Below are 19430 nucleotides of genomic sequence, written 5' to 3'. Positions count from 1 at the left end.
AAGAGTCCACCGAAGGTGACCCTAGCCCTATTAGCATAGTAAAAATCACAGCCAAGGGTGGAGAGCTAGCATGCTAATGATACATGTGTTGCATGTGGTGGCATTTTGAACAACAGTGCAGGCACAAGCACAACCCCACCTCTACATGTCTTTGCCTAATAAAAGCCCCAGAATCTCCCTCCCTAATGAGCTGGTTACCTGCCCCTTTGTTTTCTGCACTGACCCCCTTTTGCCTCTCCTATGGACAAGCTAATAAACTTTACTTTTCTACTCCCGTTTGTTGTCTCTCTTGATTTCTATCCTGGGGGATAGTAAGAACCCAATGTTCTGGTAATGGTTTCATTAATCTTTTCTATTTTCCTTTTAGTGACTCTTTCATGTATTTCCACTCCGATTTTTATGATTTCCTTCCTCATACTGATTTCTGGCTTCATTTGCTCTTTGTTTTCTAGTTCCTTTAGGTGTAATGTTGGAGTGTTTATTTGAGGTTTTTCTTCTTTTAAGAGTTGGGACAGTATTGCTATAACCTTTCTTTTCAGTATGACTTTTCCTGCATCCCATAGATTTTTGTATGTTGTGTTTCATTTTAATTTGTATTTAGGTATTTGTTTTATATCTCCTTCAATTTCTTAACTGACCAATAGTTATTCAGTAGCATAATTGTGGCTTTTCCAGCTTTCTTCTTATAGTTTATTTCTCGTTTCACATCCTGTGATCAGAAAAGATGCTTGATGTTATTTCAAATTTTAGTTCAAATAAAGAATCTATGATTTCATAGGAGATAGAATTCTATAAATTTCTTCTTTTACTCCAGGAAAAGTAAATTATTTTCTCATTTGGAATTGCAGAGTAAAGAATCATATTGCCAAATGGTAAAAGTGGCTTTATTAAAAATGAAGAAATCGGTGCACATTTCTCAAATATAATTATATTGGCATTTTTCCATTTCAGTTACTGGAGAGTTTCTTCCATTCAGAAATACATGCCCGAATTGCTGAGAACAAAAGGGACGTTCCTTTGATGCAATCTCTGAGCAGTTACAACACAATTGAACACCTGGATATTAAAAAAAAAAAAAAAAAAAAAAAAAGCCTTAATTCTCTGAGTGCTTTTCCTAGTAATTTAGAAAAGTAATTGGTTGACTAGTTAGGCCTGATCTCTTCTTTTGCTGCTTTTATTATTTCCATTTTCCATCATTGCTTTTCAATGATTACTGTTTTGTTGGAAAACAGACATTTGGGTCAATTTATCTGAGGAAAAGTTATAAAATATGTGATACCACAAAACTTATATTCAAGGACTTCCAAAGGAACCCAGAAGATCCAATTGCTCGTACACGGTTTTTAAACTGCTAGTTACATCATGAAGCTTAGGAGGAGGCTGAGTTTTTGTAGAAGTTGTAACCAGTGTGATAGCTCAAGCTGGATCAAGAAATTTGGAAAAGGGACTAAGCTCATAGTAACTTCCTCTGGTAAGTAACTTTTTTCTATTTTTGCCCTAGTAATGAAAAAATGATAGATGCTTTTTTGGAAAAACAATTTAGGATCACACTTATCTGACTGCCACATGCTTGCCCTTAGCATATGAACAGCGAGTTCGCAGCTACTAATCACTATATGTGAAAACAAAACTACTTCATAAATGGTTTGTTTACTTCCATAATTGTTAGCAGATTGAAACATTACTTTTAGAATACACACACAGAAATGATAGACTCAGACTAGAAATTAAGATATATTTTGGACCACATCTGTAAACATTTGGTATAAGTTATGGGTTCAAGATGCTTTTGTTGTATACTGCCTTTTAAGCGGAAGATACTTTTACTAATTACCTCTTGTCTATATTTTGAGACAAAACATAGTGCTCCTTTCTCACAATAACCTGCAAAATCTATGTACTGGTTTTCATCTCATTCCTACCAGCAATGCAAAACATGAATTCTTAGAGTAAATGACTATAGAACATTGATAAATCTCACTTATTATTACTCTAGGTTCTTAGATGTAGGCTGAGAGCAGTCAAAATTTATGACAAATCAATTGACTTGCATAGAGACGGATCAGTTTAAGGGAATATATAAGTTTAATAAAACATTTCAGCTCCAAAGGCCATGAAAAGAGTCTTCACGGTTTTACATCCTCATTTGCTCATTCATTCTGTCAGCAAATACTCAATGAAGACAGTTTCTGTGCTGGATAGCGGGGAGAAAAGGGGGAAGAAGATAAAGATAGAAAACTTCCCAATACTCCAAAAACTTCTAGTCTAGTGGATAAGTGTTCTAACTTATACAGATAAATGTATTAATTATCTTCTAGTCTACAGGTTACATTAGAACAATGGTCAGCATTTGGAAAAAACTTTCAATTTCTAAGACTAATTGTTACCTGCTTCTGTAAAAACTAGAATCTAATAAGAATTATCTCAAATATTATTAGCCTGAATAAGGTGATCCTTCGTTTACCAGTATAAATACCTGGAAGTCCAAAAAAGAGGTGCTCTTTCAAGTTGAATGTATAAATTTATAGTGATATAGGTAAAAGTCAAATATCCACTTATAATATTTCTTACTTGGATTATAGCTACAAAGCTAAAAGTTATATTAATACAAATATCATTTGAGCAATATTACTTTTTTTGCACTAATTTTGTTAAAAATTTTGTTCAGACTCTTCACATGCATCAGCAACATCTACCTTAGGGAAACTTTCTAGATCAACTCAGGAGCTGAGTGTCTGTTTTGGGATCCCCATACACGATGTCACTGGATATTTTATCTAAAGAGACAACTATCCATTTACAAACTAAAAGGAAATAATTTTTTCATCTCTTCTGTGATTCTATAAACGTGCAATGTAAACACAAACTGTAGAGCTGTAGTCCCGAGTAGTATTTACCAAATCCACGTTAAATTTCTTTACTTTCTTTTGCAAGTGTTAGTTCCAAAATTGGCATTAATTGAGTTCATTTCAAGTGGTGATCTTGTCCAAGTAGTAGTTTTTGATCACAGCAGAATATAAGAAGAGCATCTTTTAATATGAGAGGTGGCACAAGGACTGAAACATAAGATGACTCCCGTTCTCTGAGGGATAATTTTGAGAAAGAAAGCCTCTCTTTATGTTCTGGCACTTTGAGTCTATCTGAATTCTGCCTGTTTTGTTTCTATATCACAGAGCCAGGATTTGCAAATATATTCTCCCACTTTTCATGTCATATTCAAGTTAGACCTTTAACTAAACTATCAACCGCTGGGGCAGAAAAAGAAATAAGGTATAATGCACAAAATATTTGTCATTTATTTTAGTGCCTATTCCCAGAATCCATTTGGGAAGACCTAAAATCAAATACACAAGCACAGGCATACCTCATTTTGTTGCGTTCTGCTTTAATACAATTTGCAGATATTGCATTTTTTAAAAATAGAAGGTTTGTGGCAACCCTGTATTGAGCAAGTCTATCAGCACCATTTTTCCCAAATCATTTGCTCGCTTCATTTCTCTGTGTCATATTTTGGAAATTCTTCCAATATTTCAAACTTTTTCATTACTATTGTATCTGTTGTGGTGATTTGTGATCAGCAATCTATGACATTACTATTGTAATTGTTTTGGAGTACCATGAACTGTGCCGATATGAGATAGCGAAGTTAATGCATGAACATTGTGTGTTCTGACTGCCCCACTGACTGTTCCCCCATCTCTCTCCCTCTCCTTGGGCCTCTGTATTCCCTGGGACATAAAAATATTGAAATTAGGCCAACTAATAACCCTATAATGGCCTCTAAGTGTTCAAGTGAAAAGAAGAGCTGCCTGCCTCTCACTTTAAGTTAAACCTATAAATGAGTAAGCTTAGTGGGGAAGACATGTTGAAAACCGAGATAAGCCAAAAGCTAGGCCTCTTGTGCCAGTTAGCCATGTTGTGACTGCAAAGGAAAAGTTCTTGAAAGAAATGAAAAGTGCTACTCCAGTGAACACATGAATGATAAGAAAGCAAAACAGACTTTTTGCTGATGTGGAGAAAGTTTTGGCAGTCTGGATAAAAGTTCAAACCAGCCACAATGTTCACTTAGGCAAACATCTACTCCAGAGCAAGGCCCAGCTCTCTTCCATTCTGTGAAAGATGAGAGAAGTGAGGAAGCTGCAGAGGAAAAGATTGAAGCTAGCTGAGCTCCATTCATGAGGTTTAAGGAAAGAAGCCATCTCCGTAACATAAAAGTGCAAGGTGACGAAGCAAGTGCTGATGCAGAAGCTGTCGCTTCCAGAAGATCAAGCTAAGATTATTCATGAAGGTGGCTACAGTAAACAACAGAACTTCACTGTAGATGAAACAGCCTTATGTTGGAAGAAGATGCCATCTAGTAATTTCATAGTTAGAGAGGAGAAGGAATTCCTGGCTTCAAAGCTTCAGAGGACAGACTGACTCTCTTGTTAGGAGTTTATGCAACTGATGCCTTTATGTTGAAGCCACTGCTCACTTACAATTCTGAAAATCCTAGAACACTTAAGAATTATGATAAAACGACTCTGCCTGTGCTCTATAAATGAAACAACAAAACCTGGGTGACAACACATCTGTTTACAACATGGTTTACTAAATATTTTAAGCCCACTCAAGAGAACTACTGCTCAGAAAAGAGGATGTCTTTCAAACCATTATTTCTCATTGACAATGCACCTGGTCATCCAAGAACTCTGATGGAGACGTGCAATGAGATTCACATTGTTTTCATGCCTGCTAATATAACATCCATTCTGCAGCCCATGAATCATGGAGTAATTTTGATTTTCAAGTCGTATGATTTAAGAAATAAGGCTATAGCTTCCATAGGTAGTTATTCCTCTGATGGATCTGGGAAAAGTAAATTTAAAACCTTCCAGAAAGGATTCACCATTCTAGATGAGGTTAAGCATATTTGTGATTCATTGAAATTGATCAAAATATAAACACTAATAGGAGTTTGGAAGAGGTTGATTCCAAACCTCACGGATGACTTTGAGAGGTTCAAGACTTCAGTAAAGGAAGTAACCGCAGATGTGGTGGAAATAGCAACTAAAAATAGAAGTGAAGCCTGAAGATGTGACTGAACCGCTGCTATCTCATGACAAAACTTTAACGGACAAGGAGTTGCTTTTTACGGATGAGCAAAGAAAGTGCTTTCTTGAAATGGAATCTCTTCCTGGTGATGATGTTGTGAAGATTGTTGAAGTGATAATGAAAGATTTAGAGTGTCATGCAAACTTAGTTGATAAAGCAGTCTCAGGGTTTGAAAGGATTGACTCTAATTTTGAAAGAAGCTCTACTGTGGGTAAAATGCTATCAAACAGCAACACACGCTACAGAGAAATTGATTGTAAAAGGAAGAGTCAATGGATGCATCAAACTTCATTCCTGTCTTATTTTATGAAATTGCCACAGCCACCCCAACCTTTAGCAACCACCACCCTGATCAGTCAGCAGCCATCAACATCGAGGCAAGACCCTCCACCAGGAAAGATTTTGACTTGCTGAAGCCTCAGTGGTTAGCATTCTTAACCAATAAAGTATTTTTTAATTAAGCCATGTACATTGCTTTTTACACATAATGCTATTGCACACGTAATAGACTACAGTATAGTGTAAATATAACTTAAATATATGCTGGGAAACCAAAAATTGTGTGACTTGCTTTATTGAGGTATTCAGTTTATTGCAGTGGTCTGGAACTGAACCTGCCATATCTCCAAGGTATGTCTGTGCAGTCAGACCATGAAATAAAAATAGAAGATCCAAACCATGAAGGAAAGCAGAAGAAAAAAGAGCTGTGAATATCTAGCAAGGAGCATAGGGTAAAATTTTATGTTCAAAGGTAGGAGAAGAACATAAGGTAGAATTCATAGTTATCGTTAACTGATGAAAAAAACACATTAAATTTTCAAGTAGGATATGTTTTCCAACCATAAAATTAGAAAAGGACTTTAATGCATGAGTCCTTTAGGAGGAAAGTGAAGTAATAGGGTGGACATTGCCTTCAACATACATTTTATAAAGTGGAAGAAATAGTCTTTCGCAAACCCATTTTATACCACTACTGCATCAACGCTTTGGGCATCGTCACATTGAATGTCATCCACAGAGGGTGACCCTCAGCAGACATGGTCAGGCAGGTAGCATTTAGTGTCTAATGTGACAATAGGAGGATCTGAGGACAGGCCTCCTGTCATCTTTCTAATCCTTCTGTCTTGAAGGCCCACTGCCAGGAGTTTCAAGCTGAACTTTCTTAATTAGCTGAAAAGATGTCACTTTGAGGCTTAAATTTCTGGTGAAAACTTGAAATGCAAATAGATTGTGCTGTTAATCAGAGAAAAGAGCCATTTGTTTGGACAACACAAGTGAAGCAGTTCCATACACTGACTACATATTATTAGGATTTACCCAATGATCCTTTGACTTTCTTACACTGAGAATGGAGCAGATAAGACAAGACAAATGATTACCTCCTAATTGGATGTGTAAAAAGCATGTTTCCTGTGTTTACGGCTTTGAGAATTCCAGGCATATTAGAGCAAAGTGGAATCCAAATGAAGGGACAATTCTTCACACTTAATTGCCGCAATCAAATTGCAACCCCAAAATACTGAATTCCTGTTAGTAAGAGCAAGGTTTGGTCACATGAGATTAAAATATCGTGTTGGAACACACAATCATTATAAACAAATTGTTAATAATAATGATAATAATAATCATTATTGTAATCTCTATTTCCACAGCATTTTTAATCAAATCCTGTTCTAGATCTTGTTTTGTTTTGGTCTCACTTCAGCTCTGGAAGAGGTGTTGAGTTGATTTACACTAACATCACAATGTGCAAACAAATAAAGCACAAAAGACTTTAATGTACTTGATTTTTTCAGTCACAGAACTTCTTCCCAGCAAGGCGCCCCAGGATAGAACTTTGGTCTTTTGATTGCAGGCCACCATAGTTTCCTAGAATTTGAAGACCTCAGAGAAACTAAACTAGTCTAAAATTTTTGATATGGATTGATCACTGTGGAAATTATTATACAAAACTCCTTGGTGATGGAACAAAACTTGTCATCATTGGTAGGCATCAGAAGAATGGAACTTTTCCCGGTAATAGAGGAAAGGCAAGAAGCAATTAAATTGGAATAATAAAGAATGATTAGGAAAAGCAAGAATGTGATGGAGATCAATTGTAGAAACCTTAGAAGTGATTTTAAAGCAAATCATTTGGCACAGAACAGCATAGTCAACATTGTGCAAATATTAGAATAGGGTCTGGTTTCGTGTAAATATGGACTTATTAAAGGACTCAAGTATAATGTATGAGTCATGAAAGTGTTTGGCCCTCGGACAAAGTTTACGATTACAGATAAGTTTGTGAGTTGACACATTTCCTTTCCAACGGTGAGAGGGTGTTGTCAAAGAGCCTGGGCTTTGGTGTCAGGCTAACCTGGATCCACCACTTTAGGTCCTGCTTATGCAAATTGGTGCTTATTCTCTGGCCTCAGTTTCCTAATCCATAAAATGGGAAGACAGTGTGTATCCAGCAGGGCTGGTATGAGAATGGAATGAAATAGCATGAATAAAGTGCTCGGCAAATTGTCAACACATAACAGGTGCCAAATACACGTTCCCCCGACTCAAATGTGAAGGGAGAATTGTACCCAGTGTGAAGAGTTGTTTGCAGCCAATGACACTGACAGAGCAGCAACTCTCCAGAGGATTAGCTGTACTTCAACTGCTCCAATGGAAACTCATCTCACTGTCCACTTGCACATATAAATGAGTTTCGGGGTGTTTGTTTCTCTTTAGTAGACTTTTCCCTCACTTGGCAAGAAAATGAGATGAAAATGTGTTTGATTATTCTGTTATTGATATTCCATGTGCTTTACATCTTAATCCGTTATTTTAATTGATATCATCTCTAATGCCAACATTTATTGGCCCAAAAATTTGCAGCTAGTAAGTTATGGCTTCATACTCTTGTTTATCAGAAAGAAAAGTTTAATTCATATAGAAATTGTTCAAAATGAAAAATCAACTATAGTAGAAACTTGTCATAATTTGAAATGCATATTTAAATATGAAATATCTATAATTATTTATTTAATAAAAGAAAAATTACAAGAAGAAACTAGAGAACACTTAAAATCACTCTGCAGGTTTGAGATACCATACGTTCAATAAAATGTTTTGTTGACAATTGGTAAATTTATTTGGAATTCATACTGCAGCACCTTAATAAAATGTAAAGAAGTCCTGAAATTTCACTCAAATGTGTTACTTGATCATACAGATGAATGTATATGAAGTAATTAGACGGGTTTATTTACGTTTTTCTTGGTTTCCATTCTATGTATCATGAAAATGATTTTGACCATAGAAAACACTATTAATATATTTTTTTAAATATATTTAAAGAACAAACATGTAATATAATTATTTAAAATACAGGCACTAACCATACATACATAAGTGCACTACCTAATGCTTCGTTAACCATTATACTGAGAAAGCTATGTGAATTCAAGATTAGTTTTATTCTGAAAACAATGAAAGTTAAAGAATCTAGCTAAGGAAAAGGGGCAGGAGGTAAGAATAGTGTGTTATCACACAGAAATTTTCCAGTTCATTATTTTATTTTCAATTTATCTAATATAATGAATCAGAAGTATCCCTATAAAGAAACAAAAGTTCCTAAGATGAAAATTAGATTTTTTATTTTTTTTTTGGTAAGGAAGTTTCGCCCTGAGCTAACATGTGTTGCCAATCTTCACCAATTTTGTATATGTATCGCCATCACTTCACGGCCACTAAGAGTGGTGTAGATCCTCCATGGGAACCGAACCCAGGCCACTGAAGCAGAGCACAGTAAACTTAACCACCACGCCACCATGGTGGCCCTAGTTTCTTTAATATATTGACTAAAGGTGAAAATTATATAAATTTAATGTATGATTGAAAAATTAATCTTGTTTAATATAACATGCTTTGGAAATTAAAAACAAAGTAAATGGTTGGAGAAATATAGTTTTTTATTGTCATAATCAATAAAATATCAATAGCACTAAAAGCAAGATGTATAAAATTAAAATAAGCACATTATAACCTAATTGCATTTACAGTATGAGTAAAAAGCTCAACATAGTTTGCTGCTTAATTTACTATAAAAATCTGGAGCTTTGCTATATAGGCAGAACTTCTCAAGAATTTTTCGTCTTTTTTCTCAAATAAGAAATTTAATTCTACTTTTCTTAAGAAATTGTCCATTGAATTATTTACTCCAAGCAAGCCCAAAGACAATAAATATTAGTAAAGCATTTGTGAGTCAATTGGAAATCAAATTGAAGGGTTTTAATATTTATAATTGCCATCATTAGATTAACAATAAACATATAATCAACTAACATCCCAGCATACAAGTGACATGCCTTTGTTATATGATGTTTTCTTATATATTTTGACATTATGTCTGCAAGAGACTCTGGAACTGTGACACTTAACATTACACCAACCAGCAGGGGAAAACAGAGAAAAGAATGGAGCTCTAAAAGAATATCACAGCCCTATAGGCTAGAGACAAATTATGGAGGAGACACTGAGAGTCAAAATGTGGTGTATTATTAATCAGGCTTAAACTTAAACAAATGCCACAATAAAATGTGCTTTTGGTGAGCATATTCTAAAGTGAAGCAAAATTCTAAGTGCAGTACCTGATAAGATTATTATAATAGCGTTTCTGAAAATAATCAATAAAAATTTTAATAGGAGTTTTGGAAACATTGCTATTTTGCTTCTAAATTCAAGGCATTGTAAATACTTTGGAGGTGCATTATTAATACTGTTCTACTCAAAAATCTGGAGTGGTTCAGGGGTGAAATTCAGACGTTATATAAAATTAGACATCAAGTAGGAGAACTCTATTACCTCAGAACTGAGCATGGGACCCACATATGAAGCTAACAAGTCAACTCGATTGTCAAGTACACGAGGAAATGGATTCCTATTAACAAGCGACTGTGCATTGTTTTTAAAAAAATGAAAAACTTCTCCCTGATATTTATTTATATGACAAATAAGCCAAGTAAGGTGCATTCCAGAAAGAGTTAAATGAAGAGTGAGATTTCACAGACTTGCAGAAATGAAAAAGTGATACTTGGCCAAAAGAGCATAAATTACAAAATTCATGGGATGGTAAAAGGGACGTACTTTAGAAAGGACCAGACATTCTCATGTGTAGAGACATCATCAAAGTTACCTGATCTCCTCCCCTATTCCCACCACCTACCTACCCACCTTGAAAACAAACTCTGCTATGATAGAACAAAGAGATTTTTAAAAATACGTTTGTTCATGAATGTTAGCTGCCTTGCAATGGAGCAGCTAAAAGTAATACCCCATCTTAGGATGGCGAGACAGAACAAAGGCCAAGTTGAAATCCAGGTTCTGCCACTTAACAACTGTGACTCTGGATAAGTCACATAACCTCTGGAACCTCATTTCTCATTGAAAATAAAACCAATAAAAACCTCACAGCCTATGGTGGAAGAAAGGCCTTGGTAAGCACTAATTCAATGGCAGCTTTTCTTCCTATTGCTGTGCGCTAGGTTGTTGCAAACCACACAATCATTGTGCATCTCCAATGATTCTTTTTAATTGCTATTCCATTTTCCCCCACAGATAGACGCCTTCCTGCAGACATTTCCCCCAAGCCCACCATTTTTCTTCCTTCGCTTGCTGAAATAAACCTCCATAAGGCTGGAACGTATCTTTGTCTTCTTGAGAATTTCTTCCCTGATGTTATTAACATATATTGGAAAGAAAAGAATGGCAAAGCAATTCTAGAATCCCAGCAGGGAAATACCATGAAGACTAATGACACATACATGAAATTCAGCTGGCTGACCGTCACTGAAAAGTCAGTGGATAAGAAACACAAATGCATCGTCCAACACGAGCACAATAAAGGAGGGGTTGACCAAGAGATTATTTTTCCTTCAGTGATTGAAGGTATGTATATATAAATACACCTCCTAGAACACTTTTTTTCCAAAGGGAATATCCCACCTTTTCTGTCAAGTATCAATGAAAAGTAAACAAATATAAATGTTTCTTAAATGTTGTTCTATTTATTGGTAGCAAAAATGTCCCTCTATTTCCCCAATGAATTAAAATATTATAGGCTTCAGAACACAAAAAGAAAGAAAAGAAAAATTTCCTTAACTTTTCTCAGCCTTAGTTTCATCAACCAAAATATTAAGTTCTTAGAGACATTTTTCAGGATTGTTGACGGATTAAATGATACCAAATATGTGAAAGCACCTAGCACCGTAGCACACAAGACATACTCAAAGAGAGATTCCGCTTTTGATGATCTTACTTGATCGGGAAAGAAGTACGACTCTATGTCTTTCCAGGACGTTCTACTCAACAAGCAGAGTCACTCGCACTTTCATCCTGCTTTACTCAGAGTACAACCTCAAAACAATGCTATTAGATAACCAAATGGTGTTCATTTGAGGGAGCCAGGTGGTAGCTCAACAGAAAAATAAATAGTTTGGCCACTGCAGTACTATTATGGTCTTAGATGTTCTGCTTTTGTATTTCATATACCACCATACGGTAAAATTTCCTACTTACAGGTTGGATGAGGCTAATGTGTACACACATGCCTCCATTCTACGTAATGAATTTATTTCTTGCCATTGGTAAATGCAGCTCAGCAAAGATTTATTGCAGAACTGGCCTGTGCCAGGCCTGGAAGGGATGTGTGGATGGGGACACGAGGATGAATTATTGCCCCAAGGAAGATGCACTGTTGTAAGAGAACACATTTTTTTCATAATCACTCAGGTCACACATGATTCAGGCATGATGTCCCAAAAGAGTCCCTTTGACACAGGTGCTGCACGTATTCAGACAGTGTGAGCAGAGGACTGAATGTGCCTTGGTCTTGGCGATGGTCCGATAACTCTCTAGACTCAGGACTTAAAGTCCTGAGTATGAACACAACAGAACAAGAGCCCCAGAGGACCTATAAATAGGATGGAATCAGAGTGTACTTTTCTCTATGGTTAACAAGCCCTTTTGAAGCAGTGGGGAACGAGCACAAAAAAAAAATGTGCGAAGACCTTTGCTGTGTACCAGTATGAATTTCTGAAGTCTGTCATTATCTTCTGGGATTCTTAGTTTCTTCAGTGACCAGATATGGTTCCAACACTTGTCTTGGCTTTCTCTTGGGGCTATGATGAAGAGCAAATGAAACAATGTCAGTGAAAATGCTTGCTTTTGAAAACACCACATGGATGTATTTATTTATCTGTTTATTGTACTTTTTAATATCCTTTCCTAAAACTAACATAAAATTTATAAAACTGCCCTAATTTACTATTTCTACAGCTAAGAATCCCAGGGAAGCAACACATGCAAAGCACAAGTTTAATATAACCATTTGGCTTAAGTGTCCTGTGAGGTTTTGGTTTTTCTAGAGATCAGGAAGAAACAAGACGTATAGTAAGTTTCATGGTGATGATCATCATAGAGAGGTTGCAGTTCATAGTGTATTTTACTTGGCACCTAATTTCTGAAACAAATGTCTCCTATGGGCTTCTCCGGGCACTGAAGCTAATGAGGACATTTCTGTTAGTGCCACTATACAGCAAAATTTCTAATGATGCTTCTTGGAAGTTTTTTTGTTTTTGATAAAAGGTGAGAATATTACATAGAAGCACAAATCGATGAAGTGATTTGAAAGAAGATAAACCTAGTCTGGTCCAAGTTTTTGACCAACCTTGATTGAGAGAGAGAACTTAGGATACATACACAGATTTTATTATGAAGCACTGTTACTTTATTGTTTTCCCTCAATCAATGCATAATGATAAAGAGTTTTATTCATCTTTTAATGAAAAAGTCATTGTTACAAAACAGACTTTTAAGGCACAGTAAGTTCAGCTCTTGAAGATATTTTAACATTGAAACATGATTATGCTAACCTTTTCATTCTTGGAATTTATTCCAAATCCTATTTTAATATCCTTCAAAAAGAAGGTCTCATTGAGTGCATAAAATTGCATACTAAAACCATATCCATATGGACAAGAAAACATCTAGTAGAAAAACAATAAACAAAAACCAAGGTTTCTACTGTGTTTTCCTCCATCCAACAGGCCATTATATTTAAAAACATCTTTTATCTTTGCATGTTTGTCTTATTTGCTTTTTTACATTGTAGACAAGTCTCACAACAGGTTGCATATGTTCAGAGAAGTTAAATGTGAATTGGACTACCTTTCTATCTTTGGAAAGAATTGCAATGAAATTCTGAGCTCCCGTAATGAAAAGGTCATTGGCTAAAAATATTTAACGCATCTGGAAGAGAACACATTTTCAGTGTCTGCAAATGTGGAATGGTGGAGTTCCCTTATAGATTATTTTCTATTTCTATGGCTTATGTTTACAAAGTCTTTTCCACATGCTGTATCTGACTGAATCCTCCACAACGATCCTTTGAATGCTGGCCCTGCCCTCATTAGTATGACCCTCAGCAAGTTACTTATTCTCCCAACCTATTCCTCCTTTGTAACAAGGAGTCCTCCAAGGACTCCACTGAAGTCCACTTCAGTGTGACTGGAGGATTAAAGGAGATAATGCATGTGAAGCATCAAACATAGTGCCTGGCGTGGTAATAACCACTCAATAGCTATGAGCTTTTATTCCTGTTGTTGTCATGTCTACAAATACCACTACTTCAGAAAATCATGGGCATGAGTTGGGGATATTGGGATGTGCATGCTCTGGAAAGGTATGCCTGAGGCCTTTGCTCTCATGGGCAGTGTGCCTAAATCAGACTCCTTCAAAAGTGAGATTCTGTTGTGCATTCTGAGAGTTGATGAGCTGATTTGGGTGGCAACTCTTCATGTCAGCGAGTGTGCTGAAGACTGTGGAGCAGCCACATTTTCTGTTTACTTTTCCATTCGACACACATGTCTCCATCAGCTCCTTTGTGCCTGGCATGGTGCTAGGAGCTCTGAACACAGAAGAAAAACAAAACGGTCTTGGATATTACCCTGCAGTTGTGATAATGAAGAAAATAACGTGTTCTCCATGAAGGGCAACATCTTCCTGTGCAGAAACACAACACCTGAATTAGATCTACTGAATTACATAGAACCAGATGAACTATTCCTGGAATCGTAGGGCTCATCTTTTTAAGGATGGTCTCTCTGTATCAGATTGTGTGTGTGTGTGTGTGTGTGCATACACTCAAACTCATATAAACACATATGCACAGTGTTAAATAATAGGCATGAATAATTGACTAATACTTGCTCTCATTTCTTCTAGTTCTCATCTCAATTGTCACTGCTGTTCATCCTACAAAGGCTTCTCCAAAAGATGAAAACAGTAAGTCATTGTCCATATTTGCCTCTCTGTCTTGCTATAGGCATTTTTCCCTCCTGATCAACGTAACTTTTGTACTTCTCAGACTTAACATATAAAAGAACAATTATTCCTGAATTGTGGCGCTCATAATTTTTCTGTTTTTAGAGACTGAGTCTCCTGTCTATCAGCAGATCACATGTATGTGTATAAATACACACACACACGCATATATATCCCTACATATATACCCACAGTGTCGAATAATGGGCATGGACAATTGACTAATACTTGCTCTCATTTCTTCTAGAGGTCTCTGCCATTGGTTCCATAGAAGCTTACCCAACAGGGCAACGTGGTAAGTTTTTTTCATATGCTTACCTTCCTGCCATGCTATGGTATTTGAACTTCTCTGGTTCAGAGTAGACAAGACTAATTATTCCTGGAATTGTAGGGTACTTTTCTTTTCTTTTCTTTTCTTTTCTTTTCTTTTTATTGATGAAGATTGGCTCTGAGCTAAAATCTGTTGCCCAACTTCTTCCTTTTTGATTGAGAGAGATTGACCCTGTGCTAACATCTGTGCCAAGCTCCCTCTATTTTATACGTGGGATGCCACCACAGCATGGCTTAGATGAGCAGTGTGTACGTTCACACTCAGAATTCAAACCCACAAACCCTGGGCAGCTGAGGCTGAGCACATCAACTTAACTGCTATGCCACTGGGCTGAGGAGGGCACACATTTTTAGTGAGCATCTCTCTTGTCTCTCTGTTGGCAGATTTTAAATATATGTATATATACAAACACATACGTATACATACATGGCAACTCTCAACAAATAGGCACAAAGAATTCTCTAACACTTGCTCTCATTTTTTCCAGAGATCCCTGCTATTAATTCTACAAGAGCTGTTCTCAATGATGAAAGTCGTTAAGTTTTTGTATACTTTTGCCTTTATGTCATGCTATATATAGCATTGTTTTCCTTGAGATAAACTTAACTTTTGAACTTCCTTGCCTTAAGATAGCAAAACTAGAATTACCGGATGTTGCAGAATAGACTGAATGATACCTTAAATCAATCCATCATTTCCTAGGAGTCGCCTTAACACAGTAAATGCTGGTTTGGGGATGAGACGACTCTAAATTAAAGGACGCAGTAATTGGCTGGAATTACTCCAACAATGGACTTCATTCATTTGTGTGGCTTGTTTCTAATGACTGAGGAATATGTGATATCAAGGTGCTTCTAGATTTTTTTAAGTCTTCGGTCCTTGCTGATAGCTAATAACATGAACTGAAACACACTGAGAGCTTCCTGTACAGAAGTCATTGTGCTGGCTTTTGCCTGCATGTTCTTGTTTAATTCCTATAATACTGATGTGAGGTGGTACAATATCTTACCAAATTTCATAGATAAGGACAATGAGTCAAAAGCAGTTAAGTTCCTTGCAGCATGTTACACAGCTAGATCTGTGGATTCAACCCGGCCATCTAAAGCAAGAGTTCACGCACTTACTGGGTTCTCTCTTCTTCCTCTACAATATGGCCCTAGAGCAAGAAATCCCAAATCCAAGACCATAAAACATGAAAGACACATGGTGGGGGGTGGATAAGTGCATGGACTTCACAGTATCTGAGACTCGTCTTGAGCCCCAGTTCTTTAAAGATTAATAGCATCAAAATAGGAAAGTTACTTACATTTTCTGAGCAACACTTTGCTCATCTGCCAACAAGAAAGAATTATATCTAATGCAGTTATTGAAGAGATAAGGTCACCTATGCTGAATGTTTAGCGTAGGGTATGTCATTTGGCTGTCACAGAATCAGCACTAGCTTGTGGCCCTTTCTCCCTACACATGCGCAAAGAAAGGGACTAGAAGCACTGGCTCTAGCCCTGCTGATCTTTCCTCCATTTCCAAAATGAAGAGGACTCTGAATCTCAGCTAACACTTGACCAGACCAAGGGCTGGTCACGTTATGAGCACATCATCTCTGAGATCGCTTTCCACAACAAGTGCTAGTAATTCTGGAGTTCTGACTCTTGAAGATAAAACATGAAAATGGGAAATTTTCTCAGGAAGAGATTCGGCCTGGTGCTTTACTGAATAGGTAGTCTGGCTCACAATCATTGTTAATTAGACAAACATAAATCTTTCCCTGTCACAGGCCAGTAAGGGATGTGTGGATGAGTACACTAGGATGAATTATGGTCCCAAGGAGGATACACTATTGTAAGGGAAGAAATTCTGTTCCTAATCACTCAGGGTCACTTGTGATTCAGGCATGAAGCCCTGGAGGAGTCCCTTTGATGCAGAAGCTGCACATATTCAGACAGCGTGGGCAGAGGACTGAATGTGCCTTCGTCCTGGCAGTGATCCAGGAAATATCCAGACCCGGGTGGTAAAGTCCTGTGTATGAACATAACAGATCAAAAGCCCAAACACCTATAAATCAGAAGGAATCAGTTTGTCCTTTTCCCTGTGGTTAACAAGCCCTTTTGAAGGAGTGGGGAATGAGTACAGAAGAAAACGTGCAAAGACGTCTGCTGTGCACCAGTGCAAATTTCGGAAGTCAGTCTTCATCTCTCAGATCCGTAGTTTAATCAGTGACCAAATTAGGTTCAAACACTTGCCTTGGCTTTCTCCTGGGGCCATGATGAAGAGCAAATGAAATAATGTCAGTGAAAACACTTGCTTTTGAAAATACAACATGGGTGTATTTCTTTAGGTATTGATTGTAGTTTTCATATCCTTTCCTGACTCGCTAATATAAGAATAAAGTGACACCCCTAATTTACTATTTCTACAGCTAAGGACAGAGGGAAAGCAACATGTGCAAAGCACAAGTTAATGTAACCACTGGGCTGAAATGTCCTGTTAGGTTTTGATTTTTCTAGAGATCAGGGGAAAATAAGAGGTTGAATAACTTCCATGGTGTTGATTATCACAGAGAGGTTGCAGTTCATAACGTGTTTTACTTGGCACCTAATTTCTGAAACAAATGTCTCTCATGGGCTTCTCAGGGCAACAGAGCTAACGAGGACATTGCTGGTAAGGTCATCCTACAGAAAATTTCTAATGCTGTTTCTTGGAAGTTTTTTGTTTTGATAAAAGCTAAGAATTTAACTTGAAAGCACAAATCAGTGAAGTGATTTTGAAGAAGATAAAACTAGTCTGGTCCAAGTTTTGGATTAACATTGTCCGAGAATGAGAATTTAGGGTACATACACAGATTTCATTATGAAAAATGATTACTTTACTGCTTTCACCTCAATCAACGCATGGTAATAAGAGATTCTGATTTACCTTTTGATGAATAAGTCACTGTATAGGAAAAAGAGACTTTTAAGACACGTTAACGTCAGTTCTTGAAGATATTTTAACATCTAAACATGATTATACTCACATTTTCATTCTTGGAATTTAATCCAAATCCTATACTTCAAACCCAGTTTTAGAGCCACAAAAAATGATCTCATGCGGTGCATAAAATTGCATACCTCAACTGTATCCATTTGGACAAGTACACTTCTAGTAGAAAAAGAATAAACAAAAACAATGGTTTCAACTCTATTTTCCTCCATCAAACAGTCAATCATCTTTAAAACGTTTTTATCTTTGTATATTTGCCCTCTATTTTTTACCTTGTAGACAAGTGTTACCTCGGGTTGTATATATTCAGAGAAGTATAAATATGACTTGACCTACATTTCTATCGCCAGAAAAAAATTGAACTGACATGCTGAACTCCTGTAAGGAAAAGTTCATTTGCTAAGAATATTTAACATACCTGGAAGAGAAGATGTTTTTAGTGTCCACAATGGTGGAATCATGGTGTTCCTCCATAGATTATTTTCTGTTTCTATGGATTATTTTGACAAAGTACTTTCCGTGCTCTATGTCACTGAATCCTCCCCAATGGTCCTTTGAATGCTGGCTCTGCCATCACTGGTATGACTCTCGGCAAGTCACTTACTCTCCGAAGCTTATTCCTCATTTGCAACAAGAAGTCCTCCAAACTACAACTCACTTCAGTGTGACAGGAGCATTAAACGAGATAATGCATGTGAAGCATTTAACACAGTGCCTGGTGCAGTAATAATCACGCAATAGCTATGAGCTTTTATTCATATTGTTGTCGTCCACAAACACCACAACTCCAGAAAATCATGGGCATGCACTGGGGACATTGGGATATGCATGCTCCTTAAAAGCATGCCTGATTCTTTTGCTCTCATGGGCAATGTGCCTAAACCAGACTCCTTCAAAAGTGAGATTCTGTTGTGGATTCAGAGAGTTAGTGAATTGATTTTGGTAGCAACTCTTCATGTCAGCAGTGTGTGCTGAAGACTGTGGAGTAGCCACATTTTCTGTTTATTTTTCCATTCGGCAAGTGTTTCTCCAACCGCTCCTTTGTGGCTGTGACTGTGCCAGGACCTGTAAATACAGAAGGAAAACAAGATAGTATTGGATATTACCGACCAGTTGTGATACAGGAGAAAAGAATGTATCCTTCGTTAAATTCAACATCTTCATGTACAAAATCAATACCTAAATTAGATCTCCTGAATTACATGGAATCGGATGAACTATTCCTGGAATCATGAGGCTCATATTTTTAAAGATGGTCTCTCTCAGTGGGTTATTTGTTCGTGTGTGTGTGTGTGCATTACATGCAGACTCACATAAACACTTACCCACACTGTCCAGCACTGGGCTTACTGATTGACTACTCTTGCTCCCATTTCTTCTAGTTGTCACCTCAACAGCCACTACTGTTGGTTCTACAACGGCTTATCCGACAGATACAATCAGTAAGTCATTGTGTATTTTTGCCTCCATGTCATACTATAGGCTTTTTTCTCTCTTGATCAACTTAACTTTTGTACTTTTCAGGCTTAAAAGACAACAGGCCAAATATTCCTGGAATTGTGGAGTTCATAACTTTCATATTTTTAGTGACCATCTCTCCTGTCTGTCAGTAGATCCTATATTATACATATAGATACATTCCTTTATATATACACACAGTGTCCACTAATGGACA

At 36.9% G+C, this 19430-nt stretch overlaps 1 gene segment (V, D, J or C); it reads left to right on the top strand.

The window, feature by feature from the left end:
* The window catches only part of LOC124244026 (T cell receptor gamma constant 2-like), a 44623-nt gene that overhangs the window by 14579 nt on the left and 10614 nt on the right, over nt 1-19430 (top strand). Inside the window, 4 exon segments of the C gene segment in view lie at nt 7031-7080; nt 10681-11010; nt 14347-14406; nt 15264-15311. Of these exon segments, the coding sequence occupies nt 7031-7080; nt 10681-11010; nt 14347-14406; nt 15264-15311 (488 nt within the window).

This window comes from Equus quagga, chromosome 8 (genome assembly GCF_021613505.1).
Source record: "Equus quagga isolate Etosha38 chromosome 8, UCLA_HA_Equagga_1.0, whole genome shotgun sequence".
Taxonomy (NCBI): Eukaryota; Metazoa; Chordata; class Mammalia; order Perissodactyla; family Equidae; genus Equus; species Equus quagga.
This window is presented reverse-complemented; position numbering and strand designations above follow the sequence as displayed.